Genomic DNA, 19,869 nt, shown 5'->3' on the forward strand with positions numbered 1-19,869 from the left:
CAGGTTTTGGAGGCTTTCCGAGAGGCCGAGATGCAAATGAAGGATATGGAAGGACAACTGGAACAAAGCAAGGGTAAGTGGATGTCCGTCCAAGCTTATTATTTTGTATTAGCTGTGGCCGCACGATTAACCGAGTAGTTGAAAAATGTTAGTCATAATAATAATAATAATAACCCGTTTTTATATATCACTTTTCACACCTGGAGGGCGTCCCAAAGCGCTTCACATTAATACCCCTGGTCACTGGGCCTTAAATCACTCCTTAAACCATCTCAGCTCCCTGGTGGGGAGTATACAGCCTTGTACAACATTAATATGCGCTACTCGGCTAAATCAATCACAAGAACCATCTCTGCCCTCACAGGTACCCATTTACCCCTGGGTGGAGAGAAGCAATTATAGTTAAGTGTCTTGCTCAGGGACACAAGTGTCACGACCGGGATTCGAACCCACACTCTGCTGAACAGAAACACCAGAGCTTGAGTTCGGTGTTCTTATCCACTCGGCCACGACACCCTACAGTCATGGTGCGACTCAGCAATCAATAGTCGCGACTTTGGCACTAGTCGCCCAGGCTCAATTGGATGGTCACACTCGGAGAGGGTTATTATCTTAATTGTATTGAACGATGTTAAAATGTCATGCCTGATACTTCACGGAGGTGATTGCCTCCATGCCCCCTGGTCATTGCCTTTGAAATACTCGAGTAGAAACTTACAATTTCCTCATAGGGTGCCCTTTACCAAATTGAAAATGCCTTGGTGCCCTTGCCCTTTCAAAAACGAAGCATACACAGGCCTGCATTTGTATGTCATGACTCGGGGAGGGTTGACCGTGCACTTTGAATGGCTGGACTGTGAGAGGGTTAATGTCTTACTTGTATCAGGCCTCAAATTTCCCGGCGGCCACGACGGCCATGGCCGCCGGTGCCCTTCTAACTGGCCGTGGTGCCCCGAGAAAATTTGATGTTTTCGCGGCCACGTTCCCTTTTTGAGATCAAAATTTACGTTTTGATACCGTCCGTCTGTGTGCACATAATATCAAACACTTACATTCTATGTTAATACACGCACAGAGCGCAGTTGGTTGAATGCTCATCACACGGAATTGAAACGGACGGCAGCATGCAGTGCATGTGTGTGCACGATGCAGAACGAACGACAGACGTGCATCCATACACATTGTGTACTCGAAGTTTATACACGGGCCGGATGTACTTGCAACGACCATTTGAGAACAATCGCACTGGTACTCATCTTGCAACACGCGTACCCACGCATGGTTGTCCATGATGGGTACCAGCTAATCACAATTTCGGTTTCATTCGAGGTTGGGCGTTCGCCTATTCCACTGGTATTGTGCTTGTTCACTGGTACTCGTACATGTTTGTGCACGTGGGCCATGTTACGTAAATCACGCATCATGTACATGTACATGAAAGGTACATGTACATGTATGTCCGTTGAATAAATCTCCGCTCTACATTATTTACGTCCGGCCATCGCAACAAAAACTCCGCTGCACACAGTTAAGGGACAGTTCATTGTTTACGTCTGGCCATCGCAACAAAAAATTGATGCATACTTTTACTTCCCATTAATCAATAAAATTAAATACATTTAAAACAACTTGTAGTTTTTGGTTAAAGGAAAGCAAAAGTAATGAAATGGTTGATTAAAATAGCCTTCATGGACCTTAACAGAAATTGTTTCATGATCTTTATTTTTTATGGCCTTGATGCCCTTTTTTAAATTTTAAGTTGGCCTTGGTGCCCTACCTCATGGCCTTGGTGCCCTTTCAAAATTTGACAAATTCAAGGCCAAAGTGGCCTTGCCCTAAAAATCGGGAAATTTGAGGCCTGTTGTATTGATCAATGTTTTTGTAAACCATCTTGACAGTGGAGTTATCTAAGCTCCAGCAGTAGGAAGCAGAGATCAAGAGTAAACAGGTGGAGGTCAAACCGTGACCTTTGAATGGTCATACTGTGAGAGGGTTAATGTTTTCCTTGTATTGAATGATAATTTGTTGTTCCTTTTTGACAGTGGAGTTATCCAAGCTCCAGCAGCAGGAAGCGGAAATTAAGAGCAAACAGGTGGAGGTCAAACATGAGCTGGAGAAGTGGGAGAATCTGGTGAAAGAGAACCAACAGAAAGGCAAACACTGGAAGAAAGAGGTGAGGAGAAACATCAGGGCTCGATTTCACAAAGACTTAGGACTAGTCTTACGAGATTTCAATTCAATTCAAAATTGGGTTAATTTTCATATAAAAATACAACACCAAATAAAAAGTCAAAGACTAATGGCATTTGGTTAACAATAAAATTTCCTCAAAAATATATAGGTATAAGTTTATATGTTAAATACAAGATTAAAAATATTACTTGAGTTAAACAGACAAACAGGAATTGGGAAACAGCTCTAACAGGGGGGGGGGGGAATTTAGTGACACAAAATTAAAAACCTAACCAAAGCAAATTTAAAAACAAAACAGCTACATTCTGGAGGCAAGGGAGATTTGGACACAACAGGAGCACATAGGAAATGAATGGGAGCTTTGAGATAGGAACAACTTGAGGCTATTCCTCAAATGGGACCAGTAACTTGTCCTAACTCGACATAAGACTAGTCTTAACTCATCGTGAAATCCACCCCTTTGCGCGAAGCTAACACAAGACATTGGTCAAAGTTGCAAGAAAATGGTGAAAGAAAAAAGTCATTGTTATACAAATTTGTGGGCTTTCAGGTAGAACTAAGAGGCTTCAGCTGAAGTCTTTTTTTAATATTTTAGTGAGAAAGTACCACTTTCTCAAAAACTACTCTACTTCAGAGGCAGTCATTTCTCACAATGTTCTAAACTATCAACAGCTCTTTGTTGCTCGTTTAATACCAAGTAGGTTTTTGCACATGTACACAGCCCTTAAATGTTCACATTTATTTTCTTGCAGCTTGGTAAGTTGGAGCTGCACATCATCGATCGAGACAATCCCGAAACCCTGGAGGAATTGACTGAGGAGCAGCTAGCCAATGTGGACTCTGAAGAAGTACAGTATGAGATCACAGTGTGTGAAGAACAACTTGGAAAGATGAACCCAAACCTGGCCGCTATACAACAGTTCAAGAAAAAGGTAAAACTGGATATACAACAGAGTTGTGAACAACCTCGTTCACAGGGGTGACTGATCTCGCCTGTCTATTTTTATTTATTTTTTTCCCCAGCACGTGCTGCTCACTCCTTACCCCTGTAGTGGTTGACTAAAATGTGCCAGTATATTGCAACTTTTAATTGGGCAAAGCATGTAGCCGATCCACAAATCAGGGCATAAAGTCATAGCAACTGACCCCCTCTCATTCTTCTTTGGTCTAGGAAGTGTCTAACTACAGGGTGACTATTGTAGTTGCTTTTTTTTAGTCGCATCAAAATACTTGCATTTTGACATGCACATAATAAGCATCCTACAATCATCGTACAAGCTTTTAACCTCTAGAGAGCTCAAAAGTAGTCACTTTTGGGAGCCAGTCAGCATTGTTTGTCAGTACATCCCTACCAGGGGTTAGTGATGAGCGGTATTACATGCCTTGAGCGACGCTCTTGAAGGGACACATCAATTTCCCATTGTGGGTTTTACTTTATAGTTTCCTGGTAGCGAGCCTCATGTTTTAGAGGTACTTATCCCCATGGTTTATTCCTCGCAGGAAGAGACGTACCTCGCGAGGGTAGGTGAATACGACAAGCTGACTGAGACGCGCAACAGCCAGCGCCGTTCCCTGGAGGACATGCGCAAACAGCGTCTGGATATGTTCATGAAAGGCTTCGGTTCCATCAACGACTACTTGAAGGAGATGTACCAGATGATTACGCTCGGCGGAGACGCAGAGTTGGAGCTTGTCGACAGCTTGGATCCATTCTCAGAAGGAATCGTCTTCAGGTAGATGTTTTTTTCTTATCAGCTTTCTGAAACCCTCGCCTTAAAATTTTGTTTTATTATTTAATCTCTGAACAGGAAGAAGTAAGTTGCACAGGTTTTAGTGGCGATAATGAATACAAAAACGATCCTGACTTAAAAAGAACACATTCTATTGGTCGAGTTGCTCCACGTAGAATACGCCCATGCTCATTCAACCAGTAGAATGCGTTCTCTTTGCGTCTTGATCGATACCAACTTCGTTGTTGCTGCAGAGTGACTCGGCCTTAAGCCCTGCCCAACGCATCCCATTAACGCCTCCCTCTCCTTTATTGTTTTTTTCTAGTGTTCGTCCGCCCAAGAAGAGCTGGAAGAATATTTGTAATTTGTCCGGCGGAGAGAAGACTCTGAGTTCATTGTCTCTAGTCTTTGCCCTGCATCAGTTCAAACCGAACCCCCTCTATGTGATGGACGAGATTGATGCTGCACTGGACTTCAAGAATGTCTCCATCGTCGGGCATTACATCAAAGTAAGGGACCCTCCACCAATTTCAATTAATGATAATCAGCTTTTATTTAGCACTTCATACACCAAAAGGGCATCTCCACTCAAAGTGCTTCCAACATTAATACCTCTGCAGCCGATTTCACGAAACTCTAGGATTAATCCTAACTCGAGTTAGGACGAGTAACCCGTCCTAACTTAGGATGGGTTCAATGCTTCCTACAAATTTTGATACGGAACTCAACTCGTCCTAAAGTCCTAAGATTAATCCTAAGTTAGGAAGAGTTTGGTGAAATCGACGGCAGGTCACTTGGTCATTTAGTTCATTCCTTAAACCATCACAGCTCGCTGGGGAGTATACAGCCTGTGCTGCCAAATATGTAGCGCACCAAGCTAAACCAACCACAAGAACCCTCTCTGCCCTCACAGGTACCCATTCACCCCTAGGTTTGGGAGAAGCAATTATAGTTAAGTGTCTTGCTCAGGGACACAAGTGTCACGACCGGAACTCAAACCCACACTCTGCTGAACAGAAACACCAGAGCTAGTGTTCGGTGCTCTTATTTGCTCGACCACGACACCCCGACACATCCCAAGAAGCCACTAATATTATTATTTTTATCAATATAAACAGCAGCCATTAATCCAGAGGTCGTTGGTTCGAATCCCACTCTAGTCAATTCTTTGTTCAACCCCAAAAATCATTATTATTTTTATTAACTTTTCCAGGAGCGCACCAAGAATGCTCAGTTCATTGTCATCTCGCTCCGCAACAACATGTTCGAGCTCGCCGACCGACTGGTAGGCATCTACAAGACGGATAACTGCTCCAAGACGGTGTCCATCAACCCAAGGAAACTCGCTGCACAGCAACCATTGACTGAACAGCAACCGCAGCAGCAGCAACAGATGTCCCAACAGCCACTGCAACAGCCACTCGTCTGCTGAGACATTTCAAGCTAAGGTGGGCACGTTCCTTTTATTATACTGGTCCCCCTGTCCTTATTCACGAGGATAAAAACAGGTATTGCAGGCGTGGAAATACACAGAGGCCATGATCTCTGTTGCCCTTGTCTTGGCCTTGGTGCCCCTTCAAAATGTTCTCATAGATTTTAAGATTTCCCAATGGAAGTGCCCCTTCCAAAATGGAAATGGCCTTGCCCTCTAAAAAAAAAAAATGAATTTCCAGGCCTGGTATTGGCTTTATCTGTATAAACATGTACAGGTGTATGTCAGATTCAACTGCGAATCTCCAGGACCCTGAAGGCCATTTGAAGTGAATGGGAGGTCAAAGGTGATTATGGATGTACCTTGTAGGCTAAAAGGCATATCGCTGGTGAACTAACACGCCTCGAAGTGTGACGTCAGATGTTCAGACTTCGTTTGGTATTGATTCGTTTCTTCGAATGGCCACAAGGTGGCAGCAGACAAGGTTTTAAAGCAGTGCATCAACAATTTTTTAACGCAGAGGAAATCTTGACCTTGTGTTATGCTGCCCTTCCAATTCAATTTGGATTTGTTTCACCACAGTTCATAAGGTTACACAAAAAGTTTTCTGTCCTGGTGTGTACCTACAAACGACAAGACAACACAAATCCGACGGCATGATTTATTTTTAAGAAAAATCCATGACGGGTATTTGGGTAAAAGGGTTGTGTGAAGATATTTTATATAAGGAAAAAGAGAAAGTCCTTATAAATATGGAGATCGCTTTTTAACAGACTAAGATTTTTGTAAATACATTTAGATATTATGACTTTAATATTATGTTATGATTTGGTTTTACCCATACATTGATGTGTGTAAAGCACTGTATACTCAGTATCTTCCTGAGTCCAATGTTTAAAAAAGATCTACATCACTCAGCCGGGATTCAAACTCATGTTTGCCATGCAAGAGTGGAGGACTTGCCACTCGACCACCCAGTTAGCCTAGTGGCTAGAGGCAGTTTAAATCCTATATTTTAGCAGCGATTCAATAGATGTAAATTTCGCATCGAGGTTAAAGAGTATTTGTTTTGAGTTTTTCCTTAAACCGCTGTCTAGAAGCACTGTAAATGCAGTACTTTTTGGATTCCTGTTAAAAAAAAATGTACATAATTGTCTTCCATTTCTCAAGCATGTAGATTTAAAATTATGACATGGCCTACTAGTAAGATTAGTACTCGGCATTTTAAGGTTGTTGCAAAATGCGGACATACTTGTATCCATGTAGGTGTTGTAGGTGATCCAAAATCAACCAATGAATGACCGGTGAGTTTGTGCTGGCCAAACTAAATGGGCCCAAACTAAGTGGGCTAAGCTTGGGCGATACCACGATATTATCGAATATCGCGATACTAATTTGGAAACGATTTTGATATCGGATCGATTTGGTTTTAATTGCAATATCGGGATGTATTTCCTAGCTGAGACATCTTGCACCCCATAGGTTTGGAGTAAAACCAGAAGAATAGGTCATTAGAACACATCTCTTATGCTATGACTGTCTCTTCTACAACTTTCACTGGGAGTTTGAAGAAAATTTGAGTTTGTCAAATTTAATTAATCGCGATTATATCGAATATCGCGATATATTGTCGTTGATATATCGTGAATAAAATAAATCGGTATCGCCCAAGCTTAAAGTGGGCCCCATTGCCTGAATGGACATGTAAGATCCACTCGGAAAACAAAATGAACAGATCAGCAACACAAGATGACAACAACTTTAAAAATTCAACTTGAAAAAACATCATTATTAATACAATTAACTGCAGACCAATATATAACAGTATAAGGTTGTTTTACTTAAAAAGATTAAGAAAACAACTTGTCAAAAAAACTCCCTCTTTGGACCGTGGGTGTTTTATTACCAGCATTGGTAAGGAGCAAATGGCCAGTGTTAAAAGGTTGAGTTGTTATGAGCTATTAATGAATCATGATCTTACAAATTAAGTTGTCCATGGAAGTTTTCTCTGTAAATATCTGTAAATAATTGGCTTTAAAAGTGTAGATCAAACCACAATTTAACCCAGCTGTTAGAATTATGCATTTACAGCAATCGGTTAAAGTGATTCTATGCACGGTAAGCACAGAATTCCACGCTAAGCAGTGAAGATGCTGTAAGCAAGTTTTGCTGTGGAAGAATACTGGGCCTATATATATACTTATTTTCAATTTTGAGTGAGTTTCTTTTCACGTTGTATAGGTTGACTGTTAAGAGACATTGTAAATAAATGCTATACTTGGTAGACAGTAATAAATAACTGATCCCTTTTGGTGTAGAAGATGCTTCATGTTGTGCATTTAATTACATTCTTCACGCGCCTTGAGTACCTTGTTTGGTAGATATACGTGTGCGCTTTATAAGACTTTGCTATTACTACAAAGTGTAAATTGAAGGGAAAGCTGTTTTAAGGGTATTACAGGGCTCGAATTTGACACTGGACCGCAGGCACAAAGCCAGTGAATTTAGCATCGGGCCAATAAACTCGGGACCGGACAAGTCCAGCGGTCTTGTGTTTTGACTTTTAGTAAGGTAAATAATTCTGCTGACTAAGCCTGGACGATATGACGATGATCGTCCTGATACGATATTGTAATCAATATCGCCAATATCGATGTTGGTTTTGAATTAATCAAAATATCGTCTGAAAACGGAAAAAAAATTCATAGACGATATCTTTCAAACTATTGAATATTTTCCCAAGGATTTCCTACAATCTCACAGGTAAATAAGATTTATCTAGGCTGTTGCCATCAATTTTTGAACATTTACGTCCTCAAATTAAAATTGTGGCTCAACGCATATATACCTTGTGTACGTCCTCATATCTAGCCATGGTGGTCTCTCTTTGCAGCGCTGAAGCAGGCAATGTGGGTTTTGGTTTTTTTTTATTTTGCTAATTCAAACAGTTCAATTGTTAAAGGCAGTGGACACTATTGGTACAGTTCAATTGTTAAACTGTCTAGGCATTTTGCCTTCTCATATAAGTTCTGGTCTCGTACACAACACTCTGGTCCAGTAAATATTATAGACTACAAGCCATGCGGTCTTACAAGATTCCCCCCCCCCCCCAAAAAAAAAAAAAAAAAAAAAAAAAAAACAGTTACAGACATTGTTCATATTTTGTGTGATCAACCATTATACATGAAAAAACAATCCTGTGAAAATTTGGGCATAATCCATTGCACAAGTCAGGAGGAAAATTGTTAAAAATCAGAAAGTTCTTCTCCCTTTTTTTTTAGTGTCCCCTCTCCCAAACACACCCCCAAAGTTGTGCATTGATCACAATTTTAAGTGGAGTGCACTTTTAGACAATTGAAAATAAAAAATAAGACCCAACAGACACTGATGACTGTAAGTGTACTGTTAGATAAGATGGAAATGTATTGTTGTCGGCGCCGCTATCTATTTCAGATTTGGATATTTGGATACAATGCAAAGGAAGATAGTGTTGCGAAAGCAAGACATACATGTACAGTTTGTTTTTCGTTATGAGGTCCGATTGGAATTGGTGGCTGTTGCTTAAAGGCACTGGACGCCTTTAGTAATTGTCAAGACCACTCTTCTCACTTGATGTATCCCAACCTATGCATAAAAATAACAAAGTTTGTGAAAAATTTGACTCGATTGGTCATTGAAGTTGCAAGAGAATAATGAGCAGAAAAACAACCCTTATTGCACAGATTTGCGTGCTTTCAGATGCCTAATAAAGGCGTCAGGCCTGAAGTCTTATACAGTTCGAGTTGGAAACTACCATTCTCTCAAAAATTCTGTTACTTCAGAGAGGGAGCCGTTTCTCACAATATTTTATACTACCAACAGCTCTCCATTGCTTGTTACCAAGTAAGTTGTTATGCTAACAATTATTTTGAGTAATAACCAATAGTTTCCAGTGCCTTTAACGTATTACCGAGGCTGTCTTATACTCAAAGTTAAAAACATCTGATTTGTGTTGTGGCCGCCAGTTCACACATGTCCGACACCTGATCATGTTTTTAATGCAGATTTCTTTACCTACATATCCTGTTATTGTAATCCTCTGATGACCTTTGACTCTGGTTAAAAAAATAACGAGGGTGTTGACTTATTCATAAGTATATGCAGCCATTGTTTCCAACCTTGACCAGTAGGGAATCATTATGAAACATGTTTTTCCTCATCGAGAAAAACAAGGGGCTAACCCACTGGAAAATCACTCGGGTGGGACTTGTACCCATGGCCTTTGCCTTGCTGTATCAGCAGTGTTGTGCCAGACCAATGAGGTAGCCTGGTCGCTAGAGGCAACCAAATATCACTCAGGTGGGATTCAAACTGGTACATGTATTGTTAACGCTAGAGTGGATGTCAAACCACTTGACCACCTAGCTAGCCTGTGAATGGAGGCAGTTCAAACATAACTCAAGTGGGATTCGAACCCATGACCTCTGCTATGCTAGTCTAGACCAGATATCCTACCACTAGACCATCAAGCTAGCCTGGTGAAAAGACGCATTATGAATATCACTTAGCTGGGATTCGAGCCATGACCTTTGCCAGGCTTGTCTAGAGCAGAATTTACCACTAAGACACCTAGCTACATGTAACCCGATGGGCAAATCCATTCAAAACCACGACCTTCGCTTTTGTAATTATTACATGTAGAACATATGTCTTGCTACTATACAACAGGGGTAGCCTAGCGGCTCTGAGTCAGTTCTCAGTTGTTTCAACTAGCATTTAGCCAGCGGACCACTGTTAAGGGAGGACATTGCCTTTATGTCATGGAAACCCCTCACAGTTTATTATGCAATATCAATGTTGCTGGCCTTGTTTACTGCTTTAAAATCAGGAAACATGACACTATTTTTGACTCTTGGTGGACCGTTAGCAGAAAAACAGGATGTACTTTATCCTGAAGTACAGAGTCATGTAAACTTTTGATTTGGATTTGTTGAGCTGTCAAACACCACAGCCTTGAAACCTTTTTGTCTTTTGTTTTCGGCCATCGGACAGTTCACGCACAATACATGTAAACTCTGTGAGGGTATTCAAAGTTCAAGCACAGATACAATTGTATTTTTATCCACAGCAGACTGTAGGCCTACTCATCAAGGTACAGACTTTGAAACCATTTAGTGGGCAAATATTTGCGGGAAGTGTGTCTTTCGTAATGATACGAGCATGGAATTTGGCACACAGTCAGTATGATATATGAAAAAGATATTTGCCTAAAGGGTCATTGCAGATTTGTCCTTTGAAAAGAAATAAAAGGATATTTTAAAGGCAGTGGCCACTATTGGTAATTACTCAAAACAATTATCATCATAAAACCTTTCTTGATTACAAGTAATGGGGAGAGGTTGATGGTGTTAAAACATTGTGAGAAACGGCTCCCTCTGAAGTGACGTAGTTTTGGCGAAAGAAGTAATTTACGACTAATTTGATTTCGAGACCTCAAGTTTAGAATTTGAGGTCTCGAAATCAAGCATCAGAAAGCACACAACTTCGTGTGACTAGGGTGTTTTTTCTGTCTTAACTATCTCGCAACTTCGATGACCGATTGAGCTCAAATTTTCACAGGTTTGTTATTTTATGCATATGTTGAGACACACCAAGGTGAAGACTAGTCTTTGACAATTACCAATAGTGTCCACTGCCTTTAAAGGAACACGTTGCCTTGGATCGGACGAGTTGGTCAAAACAAAAGCGATTGTAACCGTTTTTCATAAAATGCATATGGTTGGAAAGATGTTTCAAAAGTAGAATACAATGATCCACACAAGTTTGCCTCCAAATTGCGTGGTTTTCCTTCAACTGTGCGAACTAACATGGTCGGCCATTTATGGGAGTCAAAATTTTGACCCCCATAAATGGCCGACGTGTTAGTCGACGAGGTAAAAGGAAAACCACCCAATTTCGAGGCATTTTTGTGTGGATCATTGTATTCTACTTTTACAACATCTTTCTACCCATATTCATTTTATAAAAAACGGTTTCAAACGCTTTTCAAAGACCAACTCGACCGATCCAAGGCAACGTGTTCCTTTAAACAATCAGTACATAAACAAATCCAAATGGCTGCCATCGCTTTTTATTTTTAAGGACAGATCTGTAATTCCCTTCAATAGAAACATTCAACAGGCTCCTTGTTTTTATTTTCATGATTTTTATAATTTTCATAAAAACTGATCGGCCAGTTTTATTTTGTTCTTCTCTTGAAATCTTACATGTACATGTAAACACCTCGAACACCTTGATCAAAGAAAATTCTTTCAACAACAAATTCCAAGTGTTTTTATTTTACCTCGTTTAATGTTATACACCATTACAATCATACTGAGTGAAATTACAGTGCAAGCAAACGTTAATCTCCAATAATCACAATTAATAACCATTACCTTAAAATTAAAATTGTTGATTTAATAATTTGCTTTTATTAGTTCCAGGTTCATTCAATCCTACGTTTATTCGTGGTACAATAAATGTAAACTTCAAGTCAATTTTTTACAATACGTATACGAAAACATTCTTAGTAGCTAAGGCAAAGAAACGCAACAGATTTTTTTCCTGGCATATAATTTATAACGCTGTATAACGGGCCTATGTACAGGTACCATTTGCGACGGGTTTCCTGTACATTTTTGCTTAGCCTAGAGGCACCGGACACTTTTGGTAACGACTCAAAACAATCATTAGCTTAAAAACTTACTTGGTTGCAAGTAATGGAGAGCTGTTGACATTATAGAACATTGTGAGAATTGAAATAGTTTTTGAGAAAGAGGTAATTTCTCACTAAATCAAATAGTTGAGACATCTGAAAGCACACAAATTTGTACAACAAGGGTGTTTTTTGTTCCATTATTTTCTTCCATCTTTCACCAAATGGGTTAAAAAGAAATTCACAGATTTGTTTGGATACACGTGAGAATACTGGTTTTGACAAAAATACCAAACGTGTCCAGTTCCTTACAGACAATGAACACTATTGGTAATTAAATTGTCTAAGACCAATCTTATCACTTGGTGTATCTAAATATATGCATAACCTAACAAACCTGTGAAAAATTAGCTCATTTGGTCGTCGAAGTTGCGAGAGAATAGTGGAAGAAGAAAACATACCCTTGTTGTGTGCTTTCAGATACTTGAATTCAAAATCAAATTCTGAGGTCTCAAAATCAAAGTCAAATATTTTAGTGAGAAATTACTTCTTTCGCAAAAACTACGTTACTTCAGAGTGAGCTGTTTCTCACAATGTTTTATACTATCAACAACTCTCCTTTACTCGTTACCAAGTCAGGTGTTTTTCAACAAGAAAGCAACATTCCACAGATGACATCAAAGTATTGTCGTTTCGACCGCATGTCACTAATGGCAGAAGTGTAACTAGGTTTTCAAAACCTTAAAGGGAAGGTACACGTTTGGTAATTACTCAAAACAAATATTAACTTAAAAACTGACTTGGTAACGAGCATTGGGGAGCTGTTGGTAGTATAAAACATTGTGGGAAACGACTCCCTCTGAAGTAACGTATTTTTTGAGAAAGAGGTAGTTTGTCACTAAAATAATAAGTCTTTTATTCCTATCTGAAAGCATACAAATTCGTCCAACAATGGTGCTTTTTCTTTCATCATTTTCTCGCAACTCCGATGACCAATTGAGCTCAAACGTGTACCTTCCCTTTAAAGTTAGGGCCTATTTTTTTGCATGGATAATAACAACAAAATCAGAAGCATAAAATACCACACACACAAAAAATGATAAACACATTAAGGCCTACAATGAACCCTATAAACAAGTTAAAATAGCATTCCCGCTGAACATGTTGTTTTTTATTTATTTATTTTTTTCTCAAGTAGCTATTAAAGAATCACTGACAAAGTGTTCTTTAGTTGGCTGAAAAGATGTTAAAAATTTTTAAATTCTCAACAACAAAAATTAAAATCATTTATCACTCCTTTGTCTTTTATGGATACATGCATACAGTGCCTTAACGTTACTGTGCTTTAATATACAAGGTGCAAAAATATAAGCTACACGTAAAATTGTAAATATGTCATTTATTTAAAAGTAGGATTATACTTTAACACACTGACCCCCAAAATGGGGTTTAACTTTTTATAAAGATGGTAAAAGGTTGTAAGCAGTCTGCGTATTTATTTTTCGTCTAAAAAGACAACAACAGTACATGTATGTCATAATTCTCACAAAAACTAACCTCAAGGCGAGTTTTGGCGATTCAACTGTTTACCTGGTGTCTTTTTGTGAATGCTGTTGCCAAAGATGTGGACTTTACAACACACCTCACTTACAGGAATGGGTTCAATGTTCTTTGGTGAAAGTCTCACGACAGTTTTTGCCGTCTTCAGCTAAAACTTTTACAGGCCGCTCAAGTTGCATTTTCATTGACAATTTTGCCTAGATATTATAAATCAATACTGCGTTGACAACAACCAATCTATGATCCTATCTTTAACAGTAAACTTCACTTTATTGGAAACTTAAAATAAACATTAGAATTAGTTCTTTTCTGTGCCATTTGTTTAAATCAATTACCTCAAAAATGTATTAGATACAAATATATTATTTTATTTTTTTTTCAATTCAGTTTTAAAGAGCATTTTAACAGAAACCACTTTTAAAAAAAAAATTCAGATAAAGCTTTCATACTTTTTTTCTCTATTTTTTTCTCTATTTTTTGTTGTTTTAATGTTTTAGATTATGATTCATAAATGTTACACAATAAAATCACTACAATCTTTCAACAACAAAAACCTTTAAATAACACGATTACTGGAATATTATGAAAGAATGCGAAATTTCATTTTTAGTAGCAATTTCCTATACAGTGGAAACTTTCGAGATTTCAAATCCACAAACCTCAGGCTACTACCATGACTACAGAGCATTCATTGCATAAAAGCCTTAAATTGCAGTAAAAGAGACCTCATCAAATCAAAACCAAAAAACAAATTCTAAAAAAGTCAATGCATTGACATTGTACGATTGCAAACTTAATGAAAATACTCAAGAGTCAATGTAAAGATTCCATTAAAGACACTGGACACTGTTAGGTTATTGTCAAGACCAGGGGTGCGTTTTGGCAGCTGTAACCAATAATTGTTTATGACTTCTAACCAAAATGGTAACCGAGCTCACAACTCGGTTATCGTTCAGTCTGAACAGCAGAACCAACGACCAACAACCGAAACAGTTTTTGGTTACCGCCGCCAAAACGCACCCGTCTTCTCACTTAGTGTATCTCAACAAATGCATTAAATAACAATCTGTGAAAATTTGAACTCAATTGGTCGGCGAAGTTGCGAGTAATAGTGACAGAAAAAACACCCTTGTCACACAAAGTTGTGTGGTTTCAGATGCTTGATTTTGAGACCTCAAAATCTAATTCTGGGGTCTTGAAATCAAATTCGTGGAAAATTACTTCTTTCTTGAAAACTACGTTATTCAGAGGGAGCCGTTTCTCACAATGTTTTATGCTATCAACAGCACCCCATTACTCGTAACCAAGTAAGGTTTTATGCTAACAATAATTTTGAGTAATTACCAATAGTGTCCACTGCCTTTAAAAAACTAAAAAACACAATTTTATCTTGTGGTGTGCGCGTCATACAAATTTAGTTGACGTCAAAACTCTTGTGGACTGCAATTTAAAACTTCACAATGAATAATGGAAGGCTACAGCTACACACGAGGAAGAAATATTCAAAAATAAAGACAAGACAGAGAGAGGCGTAATCAAGATTGCATCACTTAAAATCATCCATACTAACCTTTTTTTTTCTTTTTTTCTTTTTTTTTTTTTCTTTTTTTTTTTTACACCATTATATAAATCTTGGACAATGGTGGACACATTTTCATACTAATATCAATGTGGTGCACCTAAGAGCTATGTTTTTAGAAAGTTGCGAAACGGAGGGAATATTTTTTTGGGTCGGTTGCGGGGGTTGCTTGATGGACACCATTTTCAGTCCACATGAAGCACAGTGGCTTTCAATTGCAAGTTATCGCAACTCTCTAAATACACAACTCTGGTGCTACATGTACTTTCCCAACCAATCATCAATTTCACCTTTTTTATTTTTTTATTTTTTTTTTCAATATACTCCGTTATATCATTTGCAATTCAATTAAAGATTTGTTATTATTTTTATTATTTTTTTTTTTTTGTAGATGGTGTTACAACAAACCTTATATTTATTTTGTAATCATATCAAAGTAAATGAACTTGCCAGGTTACATAATGTACATTTACAAAATGTTGCATGAACGAAGACAAAGTCTGCTAAAAGATGCATTGTTTCGCAAGATTTTCTCTTCGCTTGTTGATAAGTTTGTTTTGAACATTTATTTTTTTTGTGCCACCCTTGTTGTTTTTTGTACGCGACTGGATCAATTTTCAGTAAATGTGCGCATTATAAGTCCATAGGTGTCTCAAAGGTGTGTTCTTAGTTTTTAGATTTTTTTTTCTTGCTTTTTATTTTTAAGCACAAATGATTAATATAGCTGTATGAAATCAATACTGGATTCAAAGCATGACTAACCGCTAAATCCTTCCCTCTTGATCTTACGCCCAAACACTTGGCGTGTAATTCTCTTCGCCTCTCTCTGTCCGCTCCTCATTCCTCCGATCACGTACCCCGCAAATTTCTCATCTGTAGCCTCCCCTCCAAAGTAGACCCTCCCGACGCTAGTCTGAAGCTGGTGAATGACCCTCTTTGAGGTGTGCGGAACCGAGAAGGCGCCCATCTGAAGAGGGTCATTCAGCCACCCAGACAGCATGATGTCGGTGGGTTGAGGTACCGCCTGCTCCCCGTATAAATCCTTCAAAACAGAGACGACTTCTTGGAGAGTTTCCTCAATCGGTTGGTTCTCAACTCGACGAGCTTCGTCGCCGACGACGAACCCCACGAGGATGTTGGTACCTTGAGGGAAAAGGCCACTCATCTCCATATTCATGAAGGTAGGATAGTAGCCTCGTTGGTCACTCATGTGCATGATCCACTCCTTGTCGTCCCAGAACTTGTGGGGAAATTTGAGGAAAATCTTGGTGAAGGCGCCGACCGGGGTATGGTCGATGGCTGCCGTTTTCCATTTTGGTAAGGGTGGGTTAAACGCCACCAGACGGCTTTGCAGCACGCCTAAATTAAAAGTGAGCAGTACGGCGTCTGCGCAAAAGACAGAGCCATCATCGCATGTCACATAGACTCTGTCTTTCTGTGACTGGTCAATTGAGATGACCCGCTTGTTTAGCCTGAGAGCATTTTTTTGAGCCAGGTGGGTGACCACGTCGGCGAAAATCGCCTTGAAACCCCGCTGATCTATGACAAACTTGCTGTTTTCGCTGCAGCGCTCCCAGTTACTGCTTGAAATTGAGGTTTGCTCCGGTGGAATGGAGTACTCAAAATCAAACTGGTACCACTCGATGGCCTTATGGATAATATCTGACCTGACGGACCACTTCTTATCCACCAGGAAATCTCTCATGGTCATGTCGCCATCTGGGCACTTCACGGCAAAGTCGACGGCCTGCTCCATGAAGTTGCTAAACTCATACAAGACTTTCTCTACCTCCCACTCGGGGAACACCTCTTTATCGCTACTTCTCGCATCCCACGATTCGCCGTACGACAACCTGTGACTCGCTAGGCCGGCTCTTTCCGCTATCCTCTCAATGGGACCTTCCTCGGGCTGGAGCCAGTTGGCACCCCTCTCAACTTGAATTCCACCAAATTCAACATCTTGTACCCGCCCGCCGATGTGGTCAGCTCCTTCAATGACCAAAAACTGATCAATACCCTGGCTCAAGAAAGTGCTCGCAGCAGCCAACCCCGCCGCGCCCGCACCAAGAATTAACACCTTCCGCCCATTGTCCACTCGCTGGATACCCCCTCCTCCAAGTTTCCCCACAAAGTTCAAACTCATTCTTAAAATTGCATATCCAAAGGTTCATTAAAAACAAAGAATCTTGCACCGCACTCAAAAATAGTTCCTTTTTTTTTTTTTTTTTAACTCCACACCGAAGCAAAGCAAGCAGTTCTTTTTTGTCTAATCTAACAACTGCTTGCTATACGGAAATGTTTATTACTGTGTCTATTTTTTCCAGGGAGAATCATCTCCCCTGTAGTTCTCAAAATCATTTGGTTCCTCATCGTTCTGGTTAAATTCGCGAAGGAGTCGTCGGGTAAAATAGACAAGAACTGAGTCTTCTTTAAATGCAGCCTGTGCACGAGCTGCTGTTTCCACAAGTAGCGTCGGTCCTTGAAGTTGTGCATTTCTTCTGGACTATAGAGTTTAAAACTGAGTGAACGAATATCAGCTAGCTGCAATCTTCCATGAGATGCGGTAGAAAAACATGATGAAGATCAAACGGAGAACAAAAACTTGAAAGAAACTCTGATGATCACAGTGATTGTTCCTCAACCAGCAGATAACCTAACATTGGTCGAGACAAAAGCAGGAAGTGAAAATGTTTTTGTGTTTGTTTTTTTAAGGATTTCGGGTTGAACAAAGAAAAATGTACAAGAATCGGGATTTGAACCAAAGACCTCCGGATAACGTGACGGCATTCTACCAACAGCCATCTAGCTCTACGGTGGTGTCCCTTTTTTGCCAAAATCCTTGGAAGGGGATGCCAGTCAGAAGCCATACAACCGTGAAGCCAGGGATTACACCCAAGTTTACACTAAACAACCTGGGAAGTGGCAGACAAAATAGGGACAACTCCAAAGAAGCCTAGGTAGCTTAGTTGGTTGAGCGCTGGCTGCTGGCACGTTAATCCGGAGGTCGTTGGTTCAAATCCTTTTGTCTTCGCTCCATCCCAAATCAATAAAATAAAAATCGGTTATTTTTTCCCTTGTGGTTTTTTATTATTATTTTTTTATGTGATAAATTTAACAGTTTTAACCAGCTGTACTTATATTTTAAAAGTAATAAACCACAAGGAAAACTTATTGGTAAATTGTAAATATTGTTATGGGATTGACACAAGAAAATTTACACGATCCTCCGGATTAGCATGCCAGTAGAACAGTTGCCGAAGGGGAAAACAAAAGAAATTACACATTGTGTCCTTAAAATGTAGTTTTTTGGTGTCTGGAGATTAACAGCCAGAAACCTTATGAAATGTTATATGTGGGATGTTCCGAGTACACATTAAGGGTGCACTTAGCCCACCCTGTTGAGCTGGTAATGGTTCCGCTTTTACTATCGGTCTCATCACTGTCGCCACTAATGGCGGCAGTGATGAGACCGATGTTAAAAGTGGGGCCATTAACAGCTCAACAAGGTGGGCTACATGTAGGGTGCTTTCGGGTCGGGCCTGCAAGCCATTTCTAAAATCTTCACTTTCATTGCAGATATCAAAAAAATTAAAATCAGTACAGTGCCCCACGTACCACCTAAATTTAGTACTATATTATACCGAGAGTTTTTTTCCAATGCACAAATCAAACAAGTGTTAGTAGGTAAAATTATCGATTTATTATAAAATTGGCTTTTAAACAAAAAATCCACACCAAACGAAATAATTACATGTAATCAATGTTTACACAAGTAATTAGTTTATAACACAAACATGGCTTACCTCTTTACAGTCAGACGTAAAATAATTTGTCTTCAACTTCCAGAGAATCTAGACGAAACTGTCAGTTTTCAAAGAGTAAAGATTCGAAAGGGGAGAGGTGCTACCTATTTCATTTTCCCCTCAACTTCGCTGACGGTAAACTCAAAATGTCCCTGTCCAGAAAAGAATGGTTTTCTCGAACAAATCGAGAAAAAAAGCTCTTGCAAAGCTTTAATCGTTATCGAGATTTTTGACTCAAAAAAACTTCGCGATAACAGCTCTTTATTTGCACTGCGTCACTGCCGCAATCGCACAATCGCATCACAGTGTTTACTGTTATGACATTAGCACTGCCAATACACACACAATGGAAACACAGCTGACCTTTATTTTGTAAACAATGTCAGCTGATTCGCAGGGGCTTTGATCACGTGATTGGTGATACAAGGCAGAAAGCGGAAGTCATGCATAAAAACGTAAACAAGGTCAACGAGTCACGCGCAGGCGCACTGATACGGCCGTCGCTGTGCTGTTAGTCTTGGTACAAGACGTCAGTGATCGATGGTGTACTGCACTTTGTTGTTACTGCGCGTAGTAGCACTATCAACTCTCGATCACTGCCGTCGTGGGCCAAGACTACTTTGTTAGCTGCTTGTAGCAAGCGGAGCTAGTCTTTGTTCGAGACGTTAAATCACTTGTACTGAGCGTAAGGATGAGAGGGCGCTAGTTTTGCACCACACAAAATAAACTCCCATATTATAGCCACTATTTTTATGCTAAACATTCTAAAATATTAAAAAATACTCAAGAAATTATATTCATAGTCTCTCAGCCTCGATATATTTTCAGACAACTAAAATCCGGAGTTCTTTTTAATTTTTTGGCAAAGCGGCCGTTTGAAATTTCTGCTAATTTAT

General features: G+C 39.5%; 2 protein-coding genes across 2 annotated transcripts in view; one reads left to right on the forward strand and one right to left on the reverse strand.

Moving 5' to 3' along the window:
* Positions 1-7,840, forward strand: part of LOC139944822 (structural maintenance of chromosomes protein 4-like) — a 28,131-nt gene extending 20,291 nt beyond the window's left edge. The window contains exons 20-25 of the mRNA XM_071941937.1: positions 4-73; positions 2,043-2,173; positions 2,946-3,125; positions 3,694-3,926; positions 4,249-4,432; positions 5,137-7,840. Of these exons, the coding sequence (XP_071798038.1) occupies positions 4-73; positions 2,043-2,173; positions 2,946-3,125; positions 3,694-3,926; positions 4,249-4,432; positions 5,137-5,355 (1,017 nt within the window). The 3' untranslated portion in view covers positions 5,356-7,840. The remainder of the gene's footprint in view (positions 1-3; positions 74-2,042; positions 2,174-2,945; positions 3,126-3,693; positions 3,927-4,248; positions 4,433-5,136) is intronic.
* A 3,805-nt stretch (positions 7,841-11,645) lies between these two features.
* Positions 11,646-19,325, reverse strand: LOC139944969 (uncharacterized). The gene is made up of 2 exons (XM_071942169.1): positions 18,974-19,325; positions 11,646-17,823 (listed from the first exon to the last, which is right to left on the reverse strand). The coding sequence occupies exon 2, from the start codon at positions 17,311-17,313 to the stop codon at positions 15,928-15,930; it is 1,386 nt and encodes a 461-aa protein (XP_071798270.1). The 5' UTR covers positions 17,314-17,823; positions 18,974-19,325; the 3' UTR covers positions 11,646-15,927.
* Between the last annotated feature and the right edge of the window lie 544 nt (positions 19,326-19,869).

The sequence above is a fragment of the Asterias amurensis genome, chromosome 12 (assembly GCF_032118995.1).
Source record: "Asterias amurensis chromosome 12, ASM3211899v1".
Lineage (NCBI taxonomy): Eukaryota > Metazoa > Echinodermata > Asteroidea > Forcipulatida > Asteriidae > Asterias > Asterias amurensis.

Coding starts and splice junctions, on each gene's coding strand:
- LOC139944969 (XM_071942169.1), bottom strand. CDS start 17,313: ATGAGTTTGAACTTTGTGGGGAAACTTGGAGGAGGGGGTATCCAGCGA.